This window comes from Protomyctophum parallelum (assembly GCF_964188405.1).
Source record: "Protomyctophum parallelum genome assembly, chromosome: 10".
Lineage (NCBI taxonomy): Eukaryota > Metazoa > Chordata > Actinopteri > Myctophiformes > Myctophidae > Protomyctophum > Protomyctophum parallelum.
The window spans coordinates 46382475-46399422 of NC_139704.1; the positions used below are offsets into that span (position 1 = coordinate 46382475).

A 16948-nucleotide genomic window follows, 5' to 3' on the forward strand; every position below is an offset into this window, starting at 1 on the left:
TATTCACGTTCACGTTTTTCACGATCTGATCCGCTAAAATCGGGCGGAACATTTTGGATGACGTCCCAACCGGAAATGACATTGAATGTTGACCCAACAGGCGCTCCCAGCCTGTGGAGCGACGCGCTCGGTTTTGATATCGATAAATCTCCTGTCCTGTGATTAATCTCCGTCCTGTGATTAATCTCCGTGCTGAGCGCCGTGGCGTTACTATTCGACAGGACGGAGAACTCCGTTCATGGCGCTCGGGGTGTTAACGATAATCTCATTGGCTCAGATTGTGAACAAGTCGTCGTGGGAGAGGGGCTTCGCCCACGGCTCGGTCTACAAGACGGAGCTGGTGGACCTGAGTGACAAGGTGAAGGGAGACGACGGCGTGGTGTTTGGGGCCAAAGCGGACGATCCCAAGGTGAACGGCAAACTGGACGCCGATGGACTGCCCCCCATCGGGGCTGTGATACAGTACGGAGATCCCTTCTACAGTTACATCAACCTCAATACTGGCCAGAGCCATGTCATCAGCTATAAGTAAGTCAACCCATTTAGACCTCAGGACGATTCTACAAAACTGTCTTCTAAACCCTATGTTTCTATGTGTCGGTGGTTCTCAAACATTTTCATGTCAAGGACCCCCAAAAATATATGTAATTGGCCACCGACCCCCATCTGAACATATGTTGTTCCAGGGACCCCCCCCCCCCCAAGAAGCAAAGATTTGAGTTGAAAATGTTCGTGTGCTGAAAGAATATATATTCAAAGAATTGCGGCACATTATAACGATTTTTGAAAAATAGCAGACCTACAAGCTCGTAGCTAGTAGCTTGTAGATAGATCTGCTATTTTTCAACAGCTAAAGTATAACATAATGCTTAAAACACCAAAAGGGGTTCCTGTACAGAATGGGCTAAAGTGCTGAATTGCATGTTGTGCACTGTCTATTTATTGCATCAGTTTTGTTCATTTTGTTTCTGAGTTATCTCCACATATCGGTCCTCCGCCAGTTTAGGCACAGGGATATATCCAAAGGAGCCACAGACACGAGAGGAATAGTAACGAACGTTTAATGGTAAACAACCAGGGGGAAATGACGGTACACAAAGGATCCGGTCACCTGGGGCTCAGGTGCCTATATGCTGTTGCCATGACACTGTTGCCATGACAATACCCAACCCATTCCTGGCGCCACCCTTTTTCCTTTTTTTTTTTCTTTTTAAATGCACACCCCTATACACCCCACACACTGTGCATCTACACCCCACAAAATACACATTAGAAAAAGAGCTGAAGTCTGTCTGGTTGGCGGCGTTCACGCCCTGATCGGCGAGGCCCCGCAGCTGGGCCACTCGCTGGTCTGACCGCCTCCTCAGGTCTCACCCCGGGCCCGGGTGACTCAGGAGGAGACACCGTCTCATCCGTCCGCTCCGCACTGTCTGAGACGTCACTACGGGGACACAGGGGTGACAACGGAGGCTCCGAAATCGCTGGTGGTGTATCAGGGCCTTGTGGGAACGATTCCTCTGGATCCTCATCGGATGACAGGTCCGTGTCCACTGGGCCTGTGACTGCAGGGCCCACCACCTTGTAGCAATCACTCACTCTGACTCTGTACGAGGTCCGACGCAGTTGGTTGCCTGTGAACTTCTGGATGTTGCACCACGCTCCATCAGTGCTGACAACCAGGTATCTGTCACGGGCTCTCGACTTGTTCCGATCTCCATATAGGTACACCAGGTCTCCCGGCTGGAGAGATACTGGCGTAGCTACTCGACCGGACGGTGTCTTTGCTCTCATGCTGTACGGGTGGTTGGCAACCCGTTGTGACTGCTGCTCTCTAATGAGAGCCTGGTCGTCGACGGGTAACTGCTGATGGGAAAACTGATCCCGCTGATATAACATCTCACGGGCAGCCAACCCACGTGACCTGACACGGCTGTTCAAGCGGGCTGTGGAGACAGAGAGCAGCAGAGGGGTAACGACTTTGCAATTTGGCTCCATGCGCAAGATCTCCCCTTGCAGTTCTTGAATAGCTCTCTCAGCCACCGGGTTCTTGTTGACGTTCTTGACCCTGCCCACCTCCACGACCAGCCTGTGTTTCGCGAGCACCTCATCTCCTTCCAACGCAGCGAATCCTGGTGCTGGGTCAGTTCTAATCACTGCGAAGGGCCCATCGAGTGGACACACACCTACGCACAGGCGAAGTAAAGCGTCTCTGAGTGTCTCTGCGCGTTCGTTCTCAATGATGGATGTCAGCGTGAATGACGTTACGCACTCTCGAACAACGAGAATGAACTGGCGTTCCCGTCTGAACACATCAGCTGCAAAGGCTGCCCCAACGACCTCGGGAGGGTCACTCGTTGACTGGTCCTGCATGACTGCAGGGGCTTTTCTCAAGGATGCACACTGGTGACATCCGTCAGCGACGCGTTGAACAGACGCATCCATGTCCAAGGCATAGAAGTACCGCTGTACGACTGTTCTCAACTGGTGGGTGGACGGATGGTCAAGTTTGATGTGAAGAGAAGTGAGTAGGCCATCCAGCGCAGCCCTAGGCACCACAATGCACTCAGTTGATGCCGCGAGTGGGGTGTGGCGCCGGACGACCAGGAGACCATCCCGGGACAACGTGGCGACGCTCAAGTAGCGCTTCACGTCGCGCACATTCGTCAGTTTCTTCGACGGTCGTGTGCCCTGTCGAAGATGAGCACCCGTACGCCTGAGATCCGAACACTCAGCCTGTATAGCCAGCCACGCTGACCTAGATGTAAACGGCATTTTCTGGGCTCCTCTCATAATGTCCCCCGTGCTGACCTGGCGCACAACAGACTCAGCAGCCACCTGAACGAATGTACATATCTGACATGTCGGGTTGTCACACTCCGGTGCATTGCGGCTAGCAAAGTCAGACGGTAAGATGGATGCACCTGCCACATGCCGGACAAGCACCTGGTACCGGCTGGCTGTCGACAGGAACGAAGTAACACGAGGGCTTGCTGAGAACTCTCCCTTACACAGTTTCTCGAAGGCCTGGACACATGGTTTGCTGTCTGTCAGCACGCATGTCTTCTGAGACGACTGAATGATGTAGGGAGCGAAGTGCTTCACTGCTGCTGCTATGGACAAAGCCTCAACCTCACAGGGCAGCCATGTCGACTGGTTTTTGCGCAACTTGGCGCTAAAGTATCCTGCAATTTTCACGGTGTCCTTACAGGTGATGTACAGCGTCGCAGCCAGACCCGGATCCCTGACCGCGCCGTCCGTGACAATCCATAGCTGGTCAGCCGGTCGTGGCAATGTGACGGCATGGTTCAAAGATAGGGCTCTCTGGGATTTGCTGAACGCGCACAGCAGCTCGTCTGACCACTGGATCACGTCTTTTGATTCTCTACCAGCGATCGCGTCATCCAGTGGGGCGAGTGTGGTGGCACAGTTTTTAAGTACGCGAGCCAACACCTTGTACGCCCCAATGAATGATCGCATTTCAGTCACAGTCTTTGGGGGCGGGCACGCAGCTAGTGCCGACACACGGTGGGGTGTGGCTTGGATGGTACCTTGACGCCACACCCACCCTAGAATGGAAGTCTGTATGGGCGCTACGGTGGTCTTGGTGGCAGACAGTTTCAATCCACAATGCTGTAGGGCTGACAGCACCCTCCTCCAGACAGCTAACAGTTCATCCAGCGTTTCTGCGCCACAGTACATGTCGTCTGCAACTTTGGCTAAGAGGCCTTGCTCAAGAAGGTCTCCAAACACCCTGCATGTCAGCTCCTCCAATGCCGTCTCGGACCCTGGCATGCCCATGGCGCTACGCACATAGACCCGAACACCTCTAAACGGTGTAACGACTCCGCAGTACTTCCATGAGTCCTTTGATAAGGGGATTTGGTAAAAGGCTTTGGTGAGGTCAGTGGCAATAATGTACTTCCACTGAGCTATCAACCGTAATGTAGAGTCAACGTCGGGCATCAGGGACGGCTGAGGTTTGCTGTACCGACCAACGTCCGCAAATGCAGTGACGAGGCGAGAGCCACCTCCTGCTTTCTTAACCAGAAATGAGGGGTTGACATACTCAACTGCAGCACCAATATCCTCAGGCTTTCTGAAGACACCCATCTGCTCTAACGTGTCAAACTGAGCCTGGAGCTCCTGTAGCTGATTCCTGGAATATTGTGGGACCCTGCCCTTCCGCTGTGGGGGTTGTACAGGTCCCATGTTCACTTTGGCTTGAAACGGTCCCACTGCACCATTGTATCCTTTGAACTGTGGGTCAAACACGTCATCATACTCCGTGTGCAGTGCACAAAACTTGTCTCTAGTGGCAGGAGGCATGATGTTGTCTGGGTCCAATGCCACACCATCAGAAAAGGGGACAGACCTGGACCCAGGACCAGGCTTGCGAGTTTCAGCTATAGGTGACACATCTTCACATGATGGAGCAAACGTAGCTCTGACACGGCATACATGGTCGTGTCTCTGGATCAGCTGTGGTTCCCTGGTGAAGTTAGGGACTCGAATCTTCCCTGCCACGCCTTGCAGCAACACTGGGGCAAGCCATTGGTGTTCATGTGGTTCAATGGCCAACTCGCCATCCACGTCACACAGGTCGGCTGGCAAATCTAGCTCGATGTACTTCCCAGGCCACACTGTGGCCTTGTCTGGTGCGCGTAGTACATGTGCGCGCCGCACAGCATGTCTGTCACTCTTGTGCTGCGCGCCGTAATAGTAGGTTTTCTCCCCCACGCACACCTGATGTTTGGCCGGCCTAATCGAGATGTCGTTCCTCACCATGAACGGGATCCCGGCCAAGATGTCTGAATCCAGGTTTTCCACAACGAGGCCTTCAAAGTAGAGGTTGTGGCCATCCCTCTGAAAGCATGTTCTTATCTCCCCCAATACCTTCAAAGGGGAGGAGCCGTCGGCCTGATGGGCCGACTGCGTGGTCTTTGTTATGGTCACGCCCAGTCTCGTGGCGCATGATGCCTTCATCATATTTCCTGTTGCGCCGCTGTCAATCGTGAGTCTTACGGCTAGATGGCCATGAAACGTGTCGAGATATGGTGATGACTTGATGTCCACACGCTGAACTACACTGGCTGCAGTCATCTCTTCACCCGTGAAGTTGTCTGATTCTTCTTCAGACTCGCTATGCTCACCCGTGACCTGCCGTGTCTTTACCATGAACTTTTTGTCCTCTGGGGGCAGGAATGGGCACTTACTCAGAAAATGTTCATCAGGCCTTCTGGCCTCCTTGCAAAGGGGGCACACCCTCCTCCTCGGCACATAGTTTGTCTGTTTTGGCTTGGGAAATCTAGAGCTAGAAAATCTAGAACTAGACCTGGAAAATCCAGCAACAGCTGTGCGCATAACCCTTGCATCCACTGATGCCTGTAGCTCATCTAACAGGGAATCAAGGGCCTGTGAAACCTCTGGCTTAATGGATGCGAGCGTGCGTGATCGTAGCTCTGTGCCATATCGCTGCTTCACCAGTCTGGGTAACTCCTCATGCAGTAGGCGGAGCCACGTAAGCACAATAAAGTTCTCAAGTGATGGCGATAGTTCCTCATCTTCTCTCACAGCCTCTCCCATATGACTGATACCAGCGTCTTTGTGCAGCAAATTGTCCTCCATAAATGCCATTAAGCGCTGGAATAAATCCTCTGGTCTCTCATTGGGTTCCAATTTAATAGCAGCAAAGTCAATGAAATGTGCTCCTGTGCACTGAAATCCATAGTGCTGGCGGATAGCTTGCCATATACTGTCAATACATGTAGAATTTTTCACGAAGCTTTGACGTGAAATGACAGGGCAGTAATTGGCTATTTGCCCCAGCATCAATTCCAACATGCTCACTTTTTGTTCCTTTGTGCGGCGCTGCGGGCGGGCTACGTCATCCTCGTCGTCAGTGAAGCCTCTGTGTGGTGACGCTCTAGTTTTCTTCTCCCATACTGCGCCGTCAACAAGGAACGGAGCGAACTCGCTGTCAAGTAACAGCGTATACAGGAGATTCTGTCGCCAGTTTTCAAACGAGTTCACGTTCTCTATCTTCGTCAAGCACCATTGTTTAGGCGCTCTGTGTGACGTTGCCATAATGATCCTCTCGCGTTCCGACGGTAGAAGTATATCCACAGTGCGGCTTTCTCTTCACATGGTATACGATCCTCTTTCGGTGCGAGACGTAAGTCCGATCGCCGCTGCCACCACGCCAGTTTAGGCACAGGGATATATCCAAAGGAGCCACAGACACGAGAGGAATAGTAACGAACGTTTAATGGTAAACAACCAGGGGGAAATGACGGTACACAAAGGATCCGGTCACCTGGGGCTCAGGTGCCTATATGCTGTTGCCATGACACTGTTGCCATGACAATACCCAACCCATTCCTGGCGCTCACTAAGGCTTACTATATAATATTATATTATAGTTATCTCTACATATTGGTCGTCACTAAGGCTTACTACATAATAATAATATTTATTATTATATAATGGGATCATTTGTCTAATAATAATAATGAATTGCATTTTTATAGTGCTCAAAGCATCTACACACTGAATGTCTTGAACATGTACCTAGTTTTCGTCTCCCGGTTGTTTTTTAGGATTGATTTAAAAATGATCTTACTTGTTTATAAAGCTCTCAATGGTCTTGCACCTTCCTACCTCAAAGTGCACAACAAAATGGGGTTTAGGGGTGGTAAGTGTAAACTTAAATTAAACATATAAAGGTAGTCTTTAAGTTGGAACAAAAGTCAACAAATTGCTTTTTTTGTGTGTGTGTGTCTGTCTTGCATTCAGGAACCAGGAGACGTGCGTCGTGGACAACATAAAGATCTGCAGCAACGACTCGGGCTCCGGCCGCTTCAAGCGCGTCTGCATCACCGTGCGCGTGCCGCGCAACCCCACCATCGGGGACAAGTTCGCCAGCCGCCACGGTCAGAAGGGCATCCTGAGCCGCCTGTGGCCCGTGGAGGACATGCCCTTCACGGAGAGCGGCATGACGCCCGACATCCTGTTCAACCCGCATGGCTTCCCCTCCCGCATGACCATCGGCATGCTGATCGAGAGCATGGCGGGGAAGTCGGCCTCCCTCCACGGGCTGAGCCACGACGCCACGCCCTTCACCTTCTCCGAAGAGAGCTCCGCGCTGGAACACTTCGGCGCCATGCTGCAGGCGGCGGGCTACAACTTCTACGGCACGGAGCGGCTCTACAGCGGCCTGAGCGGCCTGGAGATGGAGGCGGACATCTTCATCGGCGTCGTCTACTACCAGCGGCTGCGTCACATGGTCTCCGACAAGTTCCAGGTGAGGACCACGGGCGCCCGCGACCGGGTGACCAACCAGCCGGTGGGAGGGAGGAACATCCAGGGGGGGATCCGCTTCGGGGAGATGGAGCGGGACGCGCTGCTGGCCCACGGCACGTCCTTCCTGCTCCACGACCGCCTCTTCAACTGCTCGGACCGCTCGGTGGCCCAGGTGTGCGTGGACTGCGGCAGCCTGCTGTCCCCGCTGCTGGAGAAGCCGCCGCCCTCCTGGTCGGCCACGTGTCACCGCAAGACCGTCTGCACGCTGTGTGGGAAGAGCGACTCCATCGACACCGTGTCTGTGCCGTACGTCTTCAGATACTTTGTGGCCGAGCTCTCCGCCATGAATATCAAAGTCAAATTAGACGTGAAATGAATGAATATCAGAGTCAAATTAGATGTGAAATGAATGAATGTCAGAGTCAAATTAGATGTGAAATGAATGAATGTCAGAGTCAAATTAGATGTGAAATGAATGAATGTCAGAGTCAAATTAGACGTGAAATGAATGAATATCAGAGTCAAATTAGATGTGAAATGAATGAATGTCAGAGTCAAATTAGACGTGAAATGAATGATGATGCTCCCTTTATGCATCCCAGAATGTTCTATTGTCCCATTCTGACCCGAGATCTGATTCTAAACTCGTAGCGCCACCGCCATCAATGGCGCTGCTATTTTTCAATGGCTAAAGCATAACATAATGCTAACACCAAAAGTGGTTCCCGCCCAAAATGGGTTCTGGAAATATTTTCCATTTTTTATGTATGCAAAATGTTAGAACTTCATTAGCAAGGCTGAACAAACAACCTGATGTCATTTTGTACTGGAACAGGCAGCTTAAGTTTGTTTAAGGCTGAAATCTGGGACTTGCTTTAATGAATAAAAGTTTATTTTAACCAATCTGTGTGGCAGAGTATGTTGATACAATATAACTATCCCATCTGTAGCGGTAGGAGAAACGTCAGGTGGGGGAACACATCTACCGTATGTTGCTTGGCTCTAAGTCCCGCCCCCTCGAGAGACCCGGAAAATAAATCCCCGTTCATTTTCCTCATAGACTTTTCAGAAAGTATTTATTTAAAGACGTTTACACCGCGGACCAAGCCAACTCTTTTTTTTTCTTTTTTTATGTTCTGTTTATTCATTATTATTTTACAAATATAGAAGTAAATTGAGAAATAAAAACAGAGTGACAAATACAAAAAACTAAAACACACACAACAACAAAACACAAACTCCAAATCAAGAAAATCAAAGAACATTCAAAACCCAACAAAACAATAAAAACAATATATAAAATATATAAAAAACTCCAATATAGTCAATATACATAGCAGATCATGGTCACAAACATCATCCAGACAAGACAGGTTGGCCAGTCAGGCGACAGTTATTCAGGTTTAATCGGGGGCACAAGTGGAAGTGTAAGGCGGTCAACATGAGATAGAAAAGGCACTCCAATTTAGTCAAACAAAGCCAACTCTTGTCGTGACAAATCATGACAATAAACACAATTTTTCGGGCCGAACAAATAATTAGAAAGTAGAAAAAAAGACAGGTTACAACACTTTTTTTGTTGTTTTTCTTCTTTGTAATTATTTGTTTGGTCCAAAATATTGTGTGTGTGGTCATGATTTGTCACGACAAGAGTTGGCTTCGTACGACGCTTAAAAGGTCTTTAAATAAATACGTTTTGAAAAGCCTATGGAGAATCATTTTCTGGGCCACTCGTCGTTCTGAAAGGGGGAGGGACTGCGACGCTCTATAGGGCTGGGGCGGTGTGGGCTTTTTGTCACAATAATAGAACACAATAATAAATGTTTTTTTGGGTGACCCACCGGACATATGGCAAGTATCAAGAGGCCAGTCCAGGCCTGTTCCATACTGTACATGTTTCTATTTTGTACAAACAAATTATAATGCAAATTTGAATTTTTATTCACCAATGTATCTGAAATTAAAAAGCCATTGTCTGAATTAAAATCTGACAAACATCATGATAATCTAGACAGGAGACTCTTAAAGAGTTCAGCCTATATAGACCAGAACACTGTATAAAGTAATGGTACCATTACCAGACAGTGTTACATAGAATAGACCAGAACACTGTATAAAGTAATGGTACCAGTAGCAGACAGTGTTACATAGAATAGAGCAGAACACTGTATAAAGTAATGGTACCATTACCAGACAGTGTTACATAGAATAGACCAGAACACTGTATAAAGTAATGGTACCAGTACCAGACAGTGTTACAGAGCATAGACCAGAACACATGAACAATATATGATTTTCTATATATAGTAAAATAACCATTCTACAACAGGTCGTTAAGAGGAAGCAATCTGATTGGTTGAAACGGTTTCTAGCCGTTGATCAAACCACTACTGTTCACCACCTAATCAAAACAAAGAATTCAGCCGCTCTGTTTTCCCAGAGCGCTAGCAAACTCGGTGGCTAGGCTAGCTAGTTTCTTTGGACATTTGTGGTCGTAGTGACTACATCTGTCATTAAAAAAATATATTTTTTCAGCGATTTTCTTTGTTTTAAGGGTAACTGTTGTAGAATTGCAATATTACACTCAAGGGTGTTGTTTAACGTGATTATTGCCACTTCAGTGATGCTTGCGGAACTCGACTTCGTCTCGTTCCTGACCGCATCCCTGTCGTGGCAATAATCACGTTAAACAACACCCTCTCGTGTAATATTGCTTAATTATATGCTGTGCTGTACTCTGGGCATGAAGACAGAGTCATGTCAGTGAGCTGAGCTGTACTCTGGACATGAAGACAGAGTCATGTCAGTGAGCTGAGCTGAGCTGTACTCTGGACATGAAGACAGAGTCATGTCAGTGAGCTGAACTGTACTCTGGACATGAAGACAGAGTCATGTCAGTGAGCTGAACTGTACTCTGGACATGAAGACAGAGTCATGTCAGTGAGCTGAACTGTACTCTGGACATGAAGACAGAGTCATGTCAGTGAGCTGAGCTGTACTCTGGACATGAAGACAGAGTCATGTCAGTGAGCTGAACTGTACTCTGGACATGAAGACAGAGTCATGTCAGTGAGCTGAGCTGTACTCTGTGCATGAAGACAGAGCACATGCTGAACACACAAGCTGTTTCTTTAATCAGTCCAGTGTGTGATTCAGGGATATATAGCATCATAAAACACATGAGATTATAACGTTTTAAATGTCTCTATGGAAATAAACAAAGTATTTATAGGCTACTTAAAAAGCTGTGAAATAATAGTGGAGTGGTCTACACTGTTTACGCCTCCCCTGACATTTGGAGCACACTGTGTATGGCACAAAGTGTTGCACTGTGACTTTATCTTCACATCTATTTTCTTTGTCTTTATATGCATTTTTATGTCGTTTGGTGTTTTATTTTATTTTTTGCATTTCTTGTACTGATTATGCCTTGATTGTTATGTTGTTTGATATTTTTTATACTTTGTCTTGTAAAGCACTTTGCGCTGCACTCGTGTCATGAAAGGTGCTCTATAAATAAAGTTTATTATTATTATTATTATGGATAAAGTGGTTAAACTGATTGTGAGGCTATATTAACTCATTCTGCTGGGGACCCCCTGTAACCTCCCAACGGGACCCCTGGCCCGGGGACCCCCTGTAACCTCCCAACGGGACCCCTGGCCCGGGGACCCCCTGTAACCTCCCAAAGGACCCCTGGCCCGGGGACCCCCTGTAACCTCCCAACGGGACCCCTGGCCCGGGGACCCCCTGTAACCTCCCAACGGGACCCCTGGCCCGGGGACCCCCTGTAACCTCCCAAAGGACCCCTGGCCCGGGGACCCCCTGTAACCTCCCAAGGGACCCCTGGCCCGGGGACCCCCTGTAACCTCCCAAGGGACCCCTGGCCCGGGGACCCCCTGTAACCTCCCAAGGGACCCCTGGCCCGGGGACCCCCTGTAACCTCCCAAAGGACCCCTGGCCCGGGGGTCCCCGGACAACACTTTAATTTAAGATTAGAACCACTGAAGTAGGCTATCAATAAACACCTGTGTGGGGTGCTGAGGGCGCTGCAGCCCCACCTGGTGGTGGTGGTGGGGAGGAGGAATATTTGTTTTTGATGGGTTATGTTGAAAAAGGTGTTTGGGTCTGACTCTGTAGTTTAGGGAGTAGGAACCTTTGTAACAGGTACTGCGTAACACAGGAACCTATTGAAGGTTGCACCTCTATTCAAATGTTTAGCTGTAGCTAGAGCGCGTTACAAACTCATTTAATAAACTAATTAATTGACGTGAAATGACAGGGCAGTAATTGGCTATTTGCCCCAGCATCAATTCCAACATGCTCACTTTTTGTTCCTTTGTGCGGCGCTGCGGGCGGGCTACGTCATCCTCGTCGTCAGTGAAGCCTCTGTGTGGTGACGCTCTAGTTTTCTTCTCCCATACTGCGCCGTCAACAAGGAACGGAGCGAACTCGCTGTCAAGTAACAGCGTATACAGGAGATTCTGTCGCCAGTTTTCAAACGAGTTCACGTTCTCTATCTTCGTCAAGCACCATTGTTTAGGCGCTCTGTGTGACGTTGCCATAATGATCCTCTCGCGTTCCGACGGTAGAAGTATATCCACAGTGCGGCTTTCTCTTCACATGGTATACGATCCTCTTTCGGTGCGAGACGTAAGTCCGATCGCCGCTGCCACCACGCCAGTTTAGGCACAGGGATATATCCAAAGGAGCCACAGACACGAGAGGAATAGTAACGAACGTTTAATGGTAAACAACCAGGGGGAAATGACGGTACACAAAGGATCCGGTCACCTGGGGCTCAGGTGCCTATATGCTGTTGCCATGACACTGTTGCCATGACAATACCCAACCCATTCCTGGCGCTCACTAAGGCTTACTATATAATATTATATTATAGTTATCTCTACATATTGGTCGTCACTAAGGCTTACTACATAATAATAATATTTATTATTATATAATGGGATCATTTGTCTAATAATAATAATGAATTGCATTTTTATAGTGCTCAAAGCATCTACACACTGAATGTCTTGAACATGTACCTAGTTTTCGTCTCCCGGTTGTTTTTTAGGATTGATTTAAAAATGATCTTACTTGTTTATAAAGCTCTCAATGGTCTTGCACCTTCCTACCTCAAAGTGCACAACAAAATGGGGTTTAGGGGTGGTAAGTGTAAACTTAAATTAAACATATAAAGGTAGTCTTTAAGTTGGAACAAAAGTCAACAAATTGCTTTTTTTGTGTGTGTGTGTCTGTCTTGCATTCAGGAACCAGGAGACGTGCGTCGTGGACAACATAAAGATCTGCAGCAACGACTCGGGCTCCGGCCGCTTCAAGCGCGTCTGCATCACCGTGCGCGTGCCGCGCAACCCCACCATCGGGGACAAGTTCGCCAGCCGCCACGGTCAGAAGGGCATCCTGAGCCGCCTGTGGCCCGTGGAGGACATGCCCTTCACGGAGAGCGGCATGACGCCCGACATCCTGTTCAACCCGCATGGCTTCCCCTCCCGCATGACCATCGGCATGCTGATCGAGAGCATGGCGGGGAAGTCGGCCTCCCTCCACGGGCTGAGCCACGACGCCACGCCCTTCACCTTCTCCGAAGAGAGCTCCGCGCTGGAACACTTCGGCGCCATGCTGCAGGCGGCGGGCTACAACTTCTACGGCACGGAGCGGCTCTACAGCGGCCTGAGCGGCCTGGAGATGGAGGCGGACATCTTCATCGGCGTCGTCTACTACCAGCGGCTGCGTCACATGGTCTCCGACAAGTTCCAGGTGAGGACCACGGGCGCCCGCGACCGGGTGACCAACCAGCCGGTGGGAGGGAGGAACATCCAGGGGGGGATCCGCTTCGGGGAGATGGAGCGGGACGCGCTGCTGGCCCACGGCACGTCCTTCCTGCTCCACGACCGCCTCTTCAACTGCTCGGACCGCTCGGTGGCCCAGGTGTGCGTGGACTGCGGCAGCCTGCTGTCCCCGCTGCTGGAGAAGCCGCCGCCCTCCTGGTCGGCCACGTGTCACCGCAAGACCGTCTGCACGCTGTGTGGGAAGAGCGACTCCATCGACACCGTGTCTGTGCCGTACGTCTTCAGATACTTTGTGGCCGAGCTCTCCGCCATGAATATCAAAGTCAAATTAGACGTGAAATGAATGAATATCAGAGTCAAATTAGATGTGAAATGAATGAATGTCAGAGTCAAATTAGATGTGAAATGAATGAATGTCAGAGTCAAATTAGATGTGAAATGAATGAATGTCAGAGTCAAATTAGACGTGAAATGAATGAATATCAGAGTCAAATTAGATGTGAAATGAATGAATGTCAGAGTCAAATTAGACGTGAAATGAATGATGATGCTCCCTTTATGCATCCCAGAATGTTCTATTGTCCCATTCTGACCCGAGATCTGATTCTAAACTCGTAGCGCCACCGCCATCAATGGCGCTGCTATTTTTCAATGGCTAAAGCATAACATAATGCTAACACCAAAAGTGGTTCCCGCCCAAAATGGGTTCTGGAAATATTTTCCATTTTTTATGTATGCAAAATGTTAGAACTTCATTAGCAAGGCTGAACAAACAACCTGATGTCATTTTGTACTGGAACAGGCAGCTTAAGTTTGTTTAAGGCTGAAATCTGGGACTTGCTTTAATGAATAAAAGTTTATTTTAACCAATCTGTGTGGCAGAGTATGTTGATACAATATAACTATCCCATCTGTAGCGGTAGGAGAAACGTCAGGTGGGGGAACACATCTACCGTATGTTGCTTGGCTCTAAGTCCCGCCCCCTCGAGAGACCCGGAAAATAAATCCCCGTTCATTTTCCTCATAGACTTTTCAGAAAGTATTTATTTAAAGACGTTTACACCGCGGACCAAGCCAACTCTTTTTTTTTCTTTTTTTATGTTCTGTTTATTCATTATTATTTTACAAATATAGAAGTAAATTGAGAAATAAAAACAGAGTGACAAATACAAAAAACTAAAACACACACAACAACAAAACACAAACTCCAAATCAAGAAAATCAAAGAACATTCAAAACCCAACAAAACAATAAAAACAATATATAAAATATATAAAAAACTCCAATATAGTCAATATACATAGCAGATCATGGTCACAAACATCATCCAGACAAGACAGGTTGGCCAGTCAGGCGACAGTTATTCAGGTTTAATCGGGGGCACAAGTGGAAGTGTAAGGCGGTCAACATGAGATAGAAAAGGCACTCCAATTTAGTCAAACAAAGCCAACTCTTGTCGTGACAAATCATGACAATAAACACAATTTTTCGGGCCGAACAAATAATTAGAAAGTAGAAAAAAAGACAGGTTACAACACTTTTTTTGTTGTTTTTCTTCTTTGTAATTATTTGTTTGGTCCAAAATATTGTGTGTGTGGTCATGATTTGTCACGACAAGAGTTGGCTTCGTACGACGCTTAAAAGGTCTTTAAATAAATACGTTTTGAAAAGCCTATGGAGAATCATTTTCTGGGCCACTCGTCGTTCTGAAAGGGGGAGGGACTGCGACGCTCTATAGGGCTGGGGCGGTGTGGGCTTTTTGTCACAATAATAGAACACAATAATAAATGTTTTTTTGGGTGACCCACCGGACATATGGCAAGTATCAAGAGGCCAGTCCAGGCCTGTTCCATACTGTACATGTTTCTATTTTGTACAAACAAATTATAATGCAAATTTGAATTTTTATTCACCAATGTATCTGAAATTAAAAAGCCATTGTCTGAATTAAAATCTGACAAACATCATGATAATCTAGACAGGAGACTCTTAAAGAGTTCAGCCTATATAGACCAGAACACTGTATAAAGTAATGGTACCATTACCAGACAGTGTTACATAGAATAGACCAGAACACTGTATAAAGTAATGGTACCAGTAGCAGACAGTGTTACATAGAATAGAGCAGAACACTGTATAAAGTAATGGTACCATTACCAGACAGTGTTACATAGAATAGACCAGAACACTGTATAAAGTAATGGTACCAGTACCAGACAGTGTTACAGAGCATAGACCAGAACACATGAACAATATATGATTTTCTATATATAGTAAAATAACCATTCTACAACAGGTCGTTAAGAGGAAGCAATCTGATTGGTTGAAACGGTTTCTAGCCGTTGATCAAACCACTACTGTTCACCACCTAATCAAAACAAAGAATTCAGCCGCTCTGTTTTCCCAGAGCGCTAGCAAACTCGGTGGCTAGGCTAGCTAGTTTCTTTGGACATTTGTGGTCGTAGTGACTACATCTGTCATTAAAAAAATATATTTTTTCAGCGATTTTCTTTGTTTTAAGGGTAACTGTTGTAGAATTGCAATATTACACTCAAGGGTGTTGTTTAACGTGATTATTGCCACTTCAGTGATGCTTGCGGAACTCGACTTCGTCTCGTTCCTGACCGCATCCCTGTCGTGGCAATAATCACGTTAAACAACACCCTCTCGTGTAATATTGCTTAATTATATGCTGTGCTGTACTCTGGGCATGAAGACAGAGTCATGTCAGTGAGCTGAGCTGTACTCTGGACATGAAGACAGAGTCATGTCAGTGAGCTGAGCTGAGCTGTACTCTGGACATGAAGACAGAGTCATGTCAGTGAGCTGAACTGTACTCTGGACATGAAGACAGAGTCATGTCAGTGAGCTGAACTGTACTCTGGACATGAAGACAGAGTCATGTCAGTGAGCTGAACTGTACTCTGGACATGAAGACAGAGTCATGTCAGTGAGCTGAGCTGTACTCTGGACATGAAGACAGAGTCATGTCAGTGAGCTGAACTGTACTCTGGACATGAAGACAGAGTCATGTCAGTGAGCTGAGCTGTACTCTGTGCATGAAGACAGAGCACATGCTGAACACACAAGCTGTTTCTTTAATCAGTCCAGTGTGTGATTCAGGGATATATAGCATCATAAAACACATGAGATTATAACGTTTTAAATGTCTCTATGGAAATAAACAAAGTATTTATAGGCTACTTAAAAAGCTGTGAAATAATAGTGGAGTGGTCTACACTGTTTACGCCTCCCCTGACATTTGGAGCACACTGTGTATGGCACAAAGTGTTGCACTGTGACTTTATCTTCACATCTATTTTCTTTGTCTTTATATGCATTTTTATGTCGTTTGGTGTTTTATTTTATTTTTTGCATTTCTTGTACTGATTATGCCTTGATTGTTATGTTGTTTGATATTTTTTATACTTTGTCTTGTAAAGCACTTTGCGCTGCACTCGTGTCATGAAAGGTGCTCTATAAATAAAGTTTATTATTATTATTATTATGGATAAAGTGGTTAAACTGATTGTGAGGCTATATTAACTCATTCTGCTGGGGACCCCCTGTAACCTCCCAACGGGACCCCTGGCCCGGGGACCCCCTGTAACCTCCCAACGGGACCCCTGGCCCGGGGACCCCCTGTAACCTCCCAAAGGACCCCTGGCCCGGGGACCCCCTGTAACCTCCCAACGGGACCCCTGGCCCGGGGACCCCCTGTAACCTCCCAACGGGACCCCTGGCCCGGGGACCCCCTGTAACCTCCCAAAGGACCCCTGGCCCGGGGACCCCCTGTAACCTCCCAAGGGACCCCTGGCCCGGGGACCCCCTGTAAC

At 47.7% G+C, this 16948-nt stretch overlaps 2 protein-coding genes across 2 annotated transcripts; both read left to right on the forward strand.

Annotated features, from left to right (window-relative positions):
- Positions 1 to 238: 238 nt before the first annotated feature.
- LOC310865863 (DNA-directed RNA polymerase I subunit RPA2-like) lies at positions 239 to 7748 on the forward strand (the record flags this gene model as incomplete). The annotated part of the gene is made up of 2 exons (XM_083775071.1): positions 239 to 528; positions 6793 to 7748. 2 exons carry the CDS (start codon positions 239 to 241, stop codon positions 7673 to 7675), a joined length of 1173 nt encoding a protein of 390 aa, XP_083631197.1. The 3' UTR covers positions 7676 to 7748.
- Positions 7749 to 12066: 4318 nt separating this feature from the next.
- On the forward strand, positions 12067 to 13697 carry LOC310865864 (DNA-directed RNA polymerase I subunit RPA2-like; the record flags this gene model as incomplete). Its single annotated transcript, XM_083775072.1, has 3 exons — positions 12067 to 12104; positions 12573 to 13467; positions 13632 to 13697. The coding sequence occupies 2 exons, from the start codon at positions 12067 to 12069 to the stop codon at positions 13453 to 13455; spliced, it is 921 nt and encodes a 306-aa protein (XP_083631198.1). The 3' UTR covers positions 13456 to 13467; positions 13632 to 13697.
- Between the last annotated feature and the right edge of the window lie 3251 nt (positions 13698 to 16948).